Source organism: Sceloporus undulatus, chromosome 5 (genome assembly GCF_019175285.1).
Source record: "Sceloporus undulatus isolate JIND9_A2432 ecotype Alabama chromosome 5, SceUnd_v1.1, whole genome shotgun sequence".
NCBI classification, from domain to species: Eukaryota; Metazoa; Chordata; class Lepidosauria; order Squamata; family Phrynosomatidae; genus Sceloporus; species Sceloporus undulatus.
The window spans coordinates 120,179,694-120,191,778 of NC_056526.1; the positions used below are offsets into that span (position 1 = coordinate 120,179,694).

The 12,085-nt window shown below is 39.3% G+C and overlaps 1 protein-coding gene across 2 annotated transcripts in view; it reads left to right on the top strand.

Moving 5' to 3' along the window:
- The window catches only part of GABRB1 (gamma-aminobutyric acid type A receptor subunit beta1), a 119,560-nt gene that overhangs the window by 70,865 nt on the left and 36,610 nt on the right, over window positions 1-12,085 (top strand). For both annotated transcript variants that reach the window (XM_042466491.1, XM_042466490.1), the window contains exon 4: window positions 4,801-5,021. In XM_042466491.1, the coding sequence (XP_042322425.1) occupies window positions 4,801-5,021 (221 nt within the window). The remainder of the gene's footprint in view (window positions 1-4,800; window positions 5,022-12,085) is intronic.

A 12,085-nucleotide genomic window follows, 5' to 3' on the forward strand; every position in this document is an offset into this window, starting at 1 on the left:
GAGTGTCAGGTTTTTCATCTAGGACTGTTATCTCTGCTTTATGGGGGGGAAACATCCATCCTTTCAGAAACAAGTGGAGTGTTTATTCTGATCAGATCTGACATAGGATGGAGAAAAGTAGATCAGTAGCCTTTTTTAAAATATATATGTGTGTGTTTTATAAATGAAAGGAGACAATTTGTAACCACTTGTGGCTGATAAAGCATAAGAATAATAAATGTTAGAAATCTTGGCTCTTAACTGAACACCTATAAAGACTCATTCCTTTCTCCAGAGGGATTGCGATTCAGCAGGGGATCCTACTGGTAGAAGGCAAAGAGATTTCCCTGATTCCCAACTCCCCATGCAATTTTTTTCACAATTCCAAAAAGGTCCTCCAACCTTCCAGAATAGATTGAAGGATTCAAGAGTGGACAACTGCAGAGAGTTTTTTCAGATTTAGGGGTTGATAATGGACACAGAAAAACCCCAGGGCTAAAGAAGTAAGATACAAGCCACTCACACACATGTCTTCTGCAGGCAAGACACCCTAAGAGGAGATCCTCATTCAAGCAAGGTGACCAAGTGTCCTTCTTTTCCAGAACACATTCTATATTTCAACCGTCTATCCAGGAGGAATTCCAAAATGTCCTCCTTTTTGAGTTAGGCTAAAAAGTATGTATTTTTGTTGTTGAAAGTCCTACATTTTATGGTGCCTTGTCCTCCCTTGCAGTTATGACATTTGGCCACCCTGCATTCAAGGGATACTCCCACCAGGAGAAGTAAAGTCAGGATCTCATCTCTTGTGGTTGTCAATATTTACCAGCAATTTTTGAGAAGTGTATAGGCCAGTAATATGTTAGCCTTGATTCTTTCTCCATTCTCAGTCTCTGTAACTTGATGGTGGAGAACTCCTTAGACATTTGTAATACAGTGTATTCCAATATTCACTTTCTGTCTCCTGTCTGAAGGAGCCCTGTAGAGGTGCAAAACATGACAACATTGCAATTCATTTAGAGCCAAAAATGTGGGAGGTTTTGGGGATGGGGACCTCAGTCATAGCTTTGGGGCCACATTTCCTCCCATCCTTGCTTTACATCCTGATTTCTCAAAATAATCCAGATTGTTTACTAGCTATATTAGAAGTCACGCTATCTATCTATCTATCTATTTGGGGGGGAATCCCACAATTCCACAAATGGTGTTTGTTTTAACTTCCCCACACAATGCTTCAGTCTGTCATTGCTCTGAGGCATTGTGGGAAATCACTGCCTCAAAGCAACCCTCCTCAGACATTTTAGCATACCACAGTAACCTGAAATGATGCTCTACTGGTGGCCCTGTGAGGAAATTGAAATGGCAGCTGCCTTGTGTTGGTTCATGAGGGACGGTCTCTTTAAGATATGCCAGCTGGAAGATCACTAGTGCAGAATGCTGCCCAGTGCTGAGGGGCTGAGAATCTAAGGGGCAAAACAGACTGCCACAACGGTGTGGCTTCAAGCCGCCCCTTCTGAAAGTGGATTGGGGCCATGGCAACAGCCCGCCATGGCCCCGATCCACCTTTTTTCCAGCCAAAAAAAGAAGCAGCAAACAGCTGCTCCTTTTTGGGGTGGCAAAAAGCCAGCTTTTCCACCCAGCCACAGCTGGAGGCCAGTTTTAAGGTGCTCTGGTGGTGTGCAGCGTCTAAATGCTGCACTGCCAGAGTGCCTGGAAGCTGGCTCCCATGTAAACGCCATGCTCCCACACTGCCTGGATTGTGGCACAAAGAGGCGGTCAGTTTTATCCCTAAAATGAGAATTTTCAATAACCTGGCAGATCTGCTCCATCAGATCAGGCAACCTTAAAAGATACTTTTAAGCTAAATTTTATACTTCCCACACCAGAGTTACTTTATGTCATAGATATTCTTATATCTTCTTAGATTAAGAGTGGTTGTTAGAGCAAGCAATACTGGTTTTATTAAAGTAAAGTGGGATGTGGTTGATCCCTATCATTTGGTAAGGTGAGGCAGTCACCTCTGACAAGAGATTATATAAGGGGCATCAAATGGTTATCATTACAGGATTCATTATTTACTGACAAGGACGGAGAGAAAGATTTGGAGGGATTTTATCTCTGAAGGGTCAAAAGAAGTTGGCTGGTTTTATTAAGACTTAGAAAAATTCCAAATTCTGAATTTGGGACCAATGCACCATGACTTAGAGATGTGGGCTTATTCAACATAGGCAGCAAAATATCTTGGAACAGGCCTGCAGTGTTTGGTCTCTTGTTTATAAACATGGCTTAGTGCACTGATTTATTACCAAGCTCTCCTTTCTTCCAGATGAAGGCAACAGTCTGGCCTGTTGTCAAATTACTTAAATACCACTGAACTCAATGATGTTTAAGCAATCTATTTCCAGATTTGTATCCAAATGGAAGGATTTTATTAGGCAGTGACACTATAATAATTGCTAAAATATGAAAGGAATGAGAAACCATCCCCTCAAAAAAAAACCCTCTCTCTGACTCTCTTTCCGAATAGTGCTTTATAGTGAATGGTTCTGCCAATGAGGCAACAAATCCTCTCTTAGCCAAAGATGTCAGCCTGTACTGAGCAGAAAATAATCACCAGACACATCAAAACAACTTGATTGGTATCATATTAGAATCTACCAAGAGGAAGGTGCCTATGTCCTTGATATAGAATTGCTACAGGGGGATAAAACACAAAATAAACTACCCAAGGAAGCTGAGTTACAATCCATAAAAAAATATGTTACCAGTTAAAGCTGTCTACAGGATGTTTTTAACTAATTTGTTATGCCACTTCATTTTCAGAAGATGCATTTTTAATCAAAGACTCTCACAGAAGGCAGGATCTCAATAAAACCAAGCAAATGTGGGCTGTTAAGAGTGAGAAATTTATAAGGCATCCCGGATAAGACCGAACACGTTGCTCCATTTGCCCATTCATCAAAATTGTATAATATGAACTTTTAATTGGCTTTTATATCAAAATGTTCTCCTGCAAAAGGATGCCATTTGCACTGCCATGCACCATATACAGCATTTAACTCAGTTAAAGATCCCATAAGAGCTGGGTGATAGGAGGTTAACGCTACCCCATGAACAGATATTTTGCTTCCTGGCAAAATACAAGACGACACCCTCATTATTCCATTACAGAAATTGAGTAGAATGGCAAATGAACCTTACTCCAACACTAGGATAGCAATGGGATATTGTCTGCCATCATATCTAAAGGCAACAGGTTGGGGGGAGGTAGCAGGACATACTATGTAGTGGACAGAGCTCTATCTTCCAAGCCAGGAGAACATTCAGGAAAAATGGCATGCAGGGAAGTCTGTTCCCTTCCAGTATTTGTTTCCTGAGGCAGCTGCTTCAGTCTCCCTAATGATAAGGCCAGACCTGACACAATTCATTCTTCCACAAAGACTTGTATGGGCCCAACAGACATAAGCTTGCATTCAATCAGCATCAGAGGTCTCTGCCTCCCCCACTACACTTCTGCACAATACTGCTCTGTGATTCATTCAGAAAAGAATTGGGATGAATTGGATGAGTTCCTGCATGGCAGAGAGTTGGACTGGATGGCCCTTGTGGTCTCTTACAATTCTATGATTCTATGAAGGGAATCAGTGTTTCTCCATGGAAGTCAGTTCTTTGAGAATGTTGCTGAAGCAGCCCCCCATCTATTGTGCCAGGCTGCTACTGTACAGCTCCACTTTGTTAGGAAACACCTCTTAATGGCAGTCATATCTGTCTTTGGGAGTTTCAGTTGCAAGGAATCCTAAACTGGTTGGCCCAAGCTTGTCTGTAGTGTTGAAAGTCACTTTAGATGCCATTTACCTGGGGCACACCAATTTGAAATGATACTTTTAAAGTTTAGCCTGAACCCCAGACTGTTTTCACTGACATGGAAGCTACAAGATACCACTGCAGCCGGAAGCAAAAGTGGATTCAAAATGAATTAAGTTTAACAGCTGGCATCCTGTTGAGCAGTTATAAATGTGCAGGCTAGACTGTAACTGTTCAGTATTCATGTTTATGACTGTGACACTAATGCCACGATAACAAATGCCTTCCAAAACATACCTTAACAGCCTGCAGTTGCACTGAATAATGGAAGCCTGTTCTACTAGTGATCAGAGATTTTCAGTCCCTGCCTACCAGGAACAATCCTGTGTGACAATCTGAAACAAGCCCTTTATTGTAGCAGAGCTTGCTGGTGGGAAGGGGCTGAAAATGTCATCATGTAGCACCTTGATCACCCCCAAGCTACCTTAACAGCCAGCATAGTGTGGCTGCTGGCTGTTAAGATATTGGGGGCAGGGATCAGGTCAGGGAATACTATGTAATTATGCATTCATAGCTACATCTGCAATATAGGATCGTGGCGAAATCTATAAAAAAGAATCTAATGAGCCCAAACAGACAGGCCAAAATAAAACTGCTTCAGGCCACTTTGGAAGTGTGCTGTTTAAATGCTGCATGTGTCCTAAGGGGCCAGAAGCCACGCCAAAGCCACGCTCCTGTCCTAAGGACTGGAGCGCAGCTTTGGTGCAGCTTCTGGCCTCTTAGGATGCGTGTGTCATTGAAACAGTATACCTCCAAAGTGACCCGAAGCAGCTTTATTTTGTCCTGTCTGTTTGGACCCTAATATTATCAAGACTGTACAAGCAACATCCATCTGATTTTTTTTTAAAGAAACTATTAAAAGTATGGTACCAAGTACTTCAATCTTTAGGTAATAACAAATAGAAGCTATGAGAATTAAAAACAGAGAGATTAAATTACATTTTTTTAATTTTTCCCCAGGATTACACACTCACTATGTATTTCCAACAGTCTTGGAGGGATAAAAGACTATCGTACTCTGGAATACCTTTGAATCTCACTCTAGATAACAGAGTTGCTGACAATCTCTGGGTACCAGATACATACTTCCTGAATGATAAAAAATCTTTTGTTCATGGAGTTACTGTGAAAAATCGAATGATTCGGCTACATCCAGATGGAACAGTTCTTTATGGTTTGCGGTATGTAATGTTTAATTTTACTTTGCAATTGCTTACTGGAATATGTTTGCTCATAGAAACAATTATACTGAATGAATGATGACACAAACTGTTCTCCAGTTCAGGCTGTTCAAAAACGTATATGTCTACACAAACACACATACACAGTTATTTTTGATTCCTGGTGGTATTAGCAAATTTTATCAAAATATAGCAATAAAAACTATGCCCATTCAAAATTGAAAATGTTACTACAGAATTTCCATACATTAATCTTACATCTGTTGTTGTTGTTGTTGTTGTTGTTGTTGTTGTTGTTGTTGTTGTGTGCCTTCAAGTAATTTCCAACTTATGTTGATCCTAAGGCAAACCTGTCAGGGTTTTTTTCTGAGTCTGAGAGTATGTGACTTGTCCAAGGTAATCATGACCAAGTAGGGATTTGAATCCTGGTTTCCAGGGTTGTATTACATATAATGCTTCACACAGTGTTATGTGCTGAAAACCTATATGACCTGTTACATTATGTAAGTTTATACACACCTAGCTATGTTGCAGAGGCGCTAAAAACCATTTTACAGAATTACAAAGATGCAAACCAGGATTCCAACAAGAGTTCCCAGTTCAGATGAGGACCAATGCAATGTGAATTGAGACAGTTGCATGTCAATACTGTTGTACATTGGTCTCATTGTGCACTGTGCACCAATGCATCAAGCATTTTTCTGGTTCTGCTAAATAGCAATGCAACAGCAGATGTCTACTATATACAGATGTTATGCATCTGTGCAGTTCTAATTTCTCACACATGTAAGTCCACTTACAAAGACTAAAGTCCCAGGTAGATTCCAGTCAATTTCTATGAAACCTATTTCTATTAAACTTATTTTAATTGTTTTTTTATAATTTTAACATTTTCTTTTAAAAAATTAGAGATGGCAACAACAAACCCCCTTTGAAAAAAAACATGCCAAGAAACCCCCATGATGTGGCACCTTAGGGTTGCCATAAGGCAGGAATTACTTGAAGGCACACAACAACAACAACAGCAACAACAACAACAACAACAGGACAGGAATTAGTCAGTAAACAGGATGGCTTTCCATAAAGGAAGAAAACCCTAGCAAGGGATAATGAAAATAAACCAATTCACAGAATTTGATTCCTGCAATATACTTAAAATAACCAGTTATCCAAATTTGTCTACTTTTTTTTCTAAAACCTCAAATTCTAACATACACAGCCAGTTATATTTTAAAAAATGCAATAAAGAACTAGCTATCTCCGAGTCTAGAAATTAATCTTCAGTACTAGAGTTGAACTCATAGGACACTACGTTGGTTTTCAGTATTTGAAAAACTGAAAAACAACTTTCTTTTTGCAGCTGAGTTAGAAGCAGCTGACAGTCAAAAACTGTTTAACTATTGCAAACCACTCATATTCACTATTAGAAACCTGATCCACCTTGTATGCACCCTTTTTTCTACAACAGCTATGGAATTTGTTCATTGTTGCCTAAATTGATGTTGATGGTTTTGCTTTTGACAATGAAACAAAAGTTTGAGCTGTAGCATCTATAATCCTTAACATTTGTTTTGCTCTATTTTCACACACACACACACACACACTAATTTTCTGGGGGGAAACCCAAAGTTTGCTTAAGTTTTCTAAATTCCCATGAAAATGTTTGAGATACCAACGTATCTCTAAATATCACGTCTGGGCAAAATTGTGCATTCTAAATGTACATTCTAGATGTGCCTAAATGTCCATTCTAGAACAATACATACACACATCCATACATCCATACTTACATGCTCAAGCCCATTAGATAACTTAGCACATTTGATCACTCTGTGAAGAAGCATGTAGATTTGTATTGCATAATAGACAGACAAATACTTTCAGTTATACAAACCAGAGGAAACAAGGATATAAATATATTCTGAACAGAGAGCCAAGTGGCATTTAGTCCCTGTCAGGCCAATGAAGAGAATGTCATTGCCTCTCCTTCTGGAGCACATGTCATGGTGGCCGAAACTTCCTGAAAGCATGGGTTGTTGCTTCTTGTTGTTGCCCCAATGAAGAATTTGGTTAGACATGCTGCATTTAATGTTTTGATCATTTCTCATTCGGCAATTGCTTGAGGCTTACCTCTTTTACTTTTGTTTTGTTTTTTAATTAAAATATTTATTTATTTATATGCCATTTGTGATGCTGTTTTGCTCTTAGCAGTCATCTGGAATTCAAAGAGACAGAAATACTCTTGATTTTCATTGCTTAGGGATGGAAAGAATATTCAAAAACATTTCTTCACTTTCAGGAAATCCTTATAAGAAACCTGGACTCTGATGTATTCTTCATAGAATTTGCACGTGAATTTTTGGGCAGAAAACTTTATGTAGGAAACAGCATTTTTCCATGGGAAACAACATTTCTGCTCATTTTCTCAACACACAGTGTTGTCTTCTGTCCAAAATTCTTTGTTTTCTGTGAATTTGTGGGAAATAAGTCACCAACTACAATATTTTTTGCAGAGGAAATACCATTTTTTGTGCAGGAAATAATATTATTTTCCTTAACAAAAATGCTATTTCCTATACAGAAAATATTGTTTCCTGTTAAAAAAAATTAAAAATCAAACACGCCTGTGTGTGAATTTTACACAGTTTTAGTCCTGGGCTGTGAATAGTCTGAAAACTGTTCAAAGATCTTCTTGCAGTGGATTAGAACTAAAATTAGTCATTGCTTCTTTCCGAAATGGGTTATTATTCACTGCTGTTAGTGAAGAGTTACATCCCTACTAGGCAATGCCTTTCACATTCTCGAAGACAGTATGCAAACATTTCAGAAATTGCACAAAATTATTCTGCTTATCAAAAATATAGAAGTGAGGCATAGCTGTGTGTTGAATGGAAACACAATCCACAATAGCAGCTCAGGGGGGAAAGAGTTGCACTGTCATTAATTTTGTGCCACACTGTTTAATTCCTTTGGGAGCGATTCAGGCAAAAACTGTCATTGGGTCTCTCTCTGGAGAATAGTAGACCTCACTGGTGTAGAGGAAATACTTTTGCAAAGGGTGAGGGAAGCTGCTATTTCAGTTGTGAAAGAAAAATGAGGCATCCTTTGGGAAATGGTTGATAAATTCCAGAATGTGGTTATCGTTTGTTAAACAGAGCATGAGGAAAATGTGCCTTTCTAATTGCCTTCAGTCTTCAGGACTGCTGATCCTTTTCCATCAAACTGGCTGGTAAAAAGGAGCTTAGAAGCAAATAGGATGCTTAGAGGGATGTTTGGAGACAAGCAAAAACAAATTTGAACACATTTGAAACTGTCTTTTTGGAGTAACTATAACTGGACAGCCGTAAATCTTCATAAATTTCTTCCTCACAGGCAAGAATGAATAATTTGACCATCTTGCTCCTTGCTGTAAGAAAATTGTGCATTTTTCAAAAATGCACTTTTTTTCTTTTGCACTGAAAACAGTGTTTTCTGTGTTCTGTGCAACTGGGGAGCAGATCACTTTCACTCTCAGTGGCTGCTTCCCAGTAAGTGGTGATTGTGAGGATGAGCTGGAACTCATTGTGTAGCAGTGTAGCTACACATGTGTATTAAGACCATGCAGGATTTTTAAAAATATTTATTTATTTATTATTGCACAGAAAATGCTGTTTTCTGGGGAGCAGATACCATTTTATGAGCAAAGAAATGTGTATTTCTTGTAAAATTACAAAGATTGTCATCAGTCCAGGATTCTCCTCATTAGGGATTCCCAATGATTAGTACAGTAACTCATTTTTCAACCATTTTCCAAATAATACAGCACAAGAAACTACAAATCCCAGAATTCCATAAGATGGAGCCATAGCAGTTAAAGTGATATCAAACTGCATTTTTTTCTTCAGAATAGATTAAACCAAAGTCAACAGAGAATTCTATGCCACTTTAAAGGATTCTGGCACAAACTACTATGAATATAAGTACTGCCATCTTGTCTATCAGAATAACATACTTTGCAGCTGTTCCAGTTTGGCACAAACAGTCCCAATTAATCCTCTGTCAACTCAGTTTTTCGGCTGCTGTAAAAATGTTCCAGTTTCTCTCTCCTCCTCCCACTTTCCTCTTTTATCTTCAGCTTACTGCAATTATTGCAAAGTGAATTTGAAATGTGAGAATAGTTTGCACTCAATTAACAGCAATAGCACTTTACATTTCTATACCACTTCATAGTATACGAAGCACTCTGTAAGTGGTTTACAATGTGTAATTCCCACGGCTGTCCAATTTAGCTCGCTCAGTTCTAGTATTGCTATCAGAATGCAGAGGTGTATGCTGGCTGTGTGCAAAAAGACTATATTTCTGGAACCAATATTTATACCTAAAATCTAGCCTCACACGATGAGCTATCTTGTGACAAAGGCTGGATGTCCTTTCCCAGAAATAGACAATGGGATTCCAGATTGGTTTATGCCTTTAATTTTAGTGTGACAAAAACAGTGATTGGATCAGGATAGCCCCAGGATGGATGGACATGGAAATTTGGCTCATATCCGAACAAGGGATACACAGCAAGGCTTACTGCTTTGGGTGCAAGGAGATCCTGTGTCTCAAGGGGAAGGAAGGAGCAACTGATATATCCATCTAGATTTAATTGTCCTATTACCTGGATGAGTACATGTCTTGGGACACACTCCTTTCCTCCTAGGCACCTAACCTAGTGTTCCTGGAAGATCATCAATCTCTCAAAAACATACTGTTTCCAGATCTGAAATATGGGGACCCCAAAATCAGCACAGGATATGCAGGGTGTGCTAACACTGGGATTTCCTGCCATTCAAATGGAGATGAATCCAAAAGGTTCAACCTAGTCTTGAATAAATAGGCTGCCTTTTTAAAATTTTAATCATCCCTGCCATTTACCTTTGAGCCAAACCCGTTCATCACTTGCACAATTTGATTTGCAAATGACACCTCCTGATTCTCACACAGAGTTTACACCACTACCGCACCTTTACATTTTTCATCCTTGCACCTGAATTCCCCAGCCTCTAGGGGGAAAAGAAAACTTGGACATCATTTATTCACACTGAAATACATGTTTCTTGATTCTTCTTGATATATATTAGTTTTGTCATCAGTATGCAAGCTAATTCAATGCAAATTGGTAGTCTGCTGTGAGGAACAACTTTAATTACTGCCCCTTTCATCTCTGTTTCTGCAAGACTGCAAGAGACTTTTTAAAAAATGTCTTTAATGAACTCTAGAGTCACAATCCTCTATCCACTAAGTGAGATAAAGAAAATCTACTAAAATAAATGAGTTTTCTCTGAAGTAAGGAATTTGAGAAGAGCAAAATGGGGCAAACAAAATCAGTTCCTATTTATAAATATAATAAATCAGCATCAGCTAACAAATGAAAAGAGACATATTAGTGATTTGCCTTGATGCAAAAAGTCAGAATCAATATGAGAATAATAAGAATGGGTTATTAATAAGCAGGGTCTCCAAAGCAGCCAAGCAACCAGTCCATGTGGAATCCCACAGACTTTCCAGATGAAATTTTAAAACACGTTTTGGACATCAATTCTAGAAGCCTCAGCCAGCATTGCCAATGGGGAGGGATTGTGAGAGCTGCTGTCCAAAACACTGGAATGCCCAAAGCTGCTTGTCTGTTTTAAAAGATGGTTTAATCTGCCTTTTGAGCTTTGAGCACTGTTCTGTACTAACTACATACCACTGGGAGGAAAATAAGGGTTCCTACTGTGTGCTACTGAACAGGCAACACTCATCTATCAGTATTAAAATCATAGAGTTGGAAGAGACCACAAGGGCCATCCAGGTAAACCCCTTGCCATGCAGTAAGGAAGGGATTGATCACTCACCATCAACTCATAATTAAAAGGTTCTGTCAAAGCTGCCAGTACTGTTTGTCTATTTGGTAAGAATAGAAACATCCTTACATGCAGTTATGACACCTTGTTGCTGTTGTTGCTGTGTGCCTTCAAGTTGTTTTCAACTTATGGTGGCCTTAAGGCAAACCTGTCACAGGGTTTTCTTAGCCAGATTTGTTCAGAGAGGGTTTGCCTTTGCTTTCCTCTGAAGCTGAGAAAGTGTGACTTGCCCAAGGGTTTCTATAGTTGAGGAGGGATTTGAGTCCTGGTCTAAAGAGCTGTAAACTATACCATGCTGGCTCCTTGTGCAATGCCTACACACACACATACACACACGGTCCTGTGCTCCTATACAAAAGGAAGTGCCCTTTGTATGGGAGTGCCATATGGTGACTTTTGTCTTTCCACCCTTCTCTCTGATGTTGCAAGTAGAGAGAAAACAGTGAAGGACAGCCATAGGCACACTTCCTTTCTACAGAGGTGGCCAACTTGGTGGTTAGGGGACTACATTTGTCCCCAGGTGATCTTGTCCCCTAATGTTCCCTGGGAAGCTGGGGGGACAATTTCACCAATTTTAGGTCCAGGGAGTGCCTTTTTGTAAGAGAAAGTGTTCTGAACATCATCTGTTTGCATCACAAGTATAATCTTGCTTGCTGGTCTCCCAATGTTGGATTTTAGGGGTGGAATGAGCAGGTTAGGAACCATGCTAAGTAATGGGCTTTTCAGCCTATTAGCAGAAAACTAAGAAATTCTGTCAAGACCTCGCATATGCCTGCAATTGCCTCCACCTTGTTGCATAGTAGAAGCAATTACCAGGCACATGCATGTCTTGTTTAATTTTCTATTTGCACTTCCAGATCAAAGAGGCTTTCCAGAGCACTAATACAAGCTACCAAGATGGTTGCATGGTTTAAGAAAGAACGGCAAGTATAAAGAAAGAATGGAGAGATAGTTTTAAAGAGAAGAAAGATTAATCTTTTCCTCGAGGCAGAGACGTGACGGAGAAATATTCAGTGGGTACGCACTATTTTTTTAAAAAACAGGAGAGACAAGGGTGACCCAAAATGTTCAAAATTAACATTTAGACAAATTAAAATTTCTGATTGCAAATAAAGGGTCTCATATATCAAAGTTTGCACATTAATCTTCAGAGGCATACGTCTGAGTTTAACTCTCCGCCAGTTAATGCAAAAT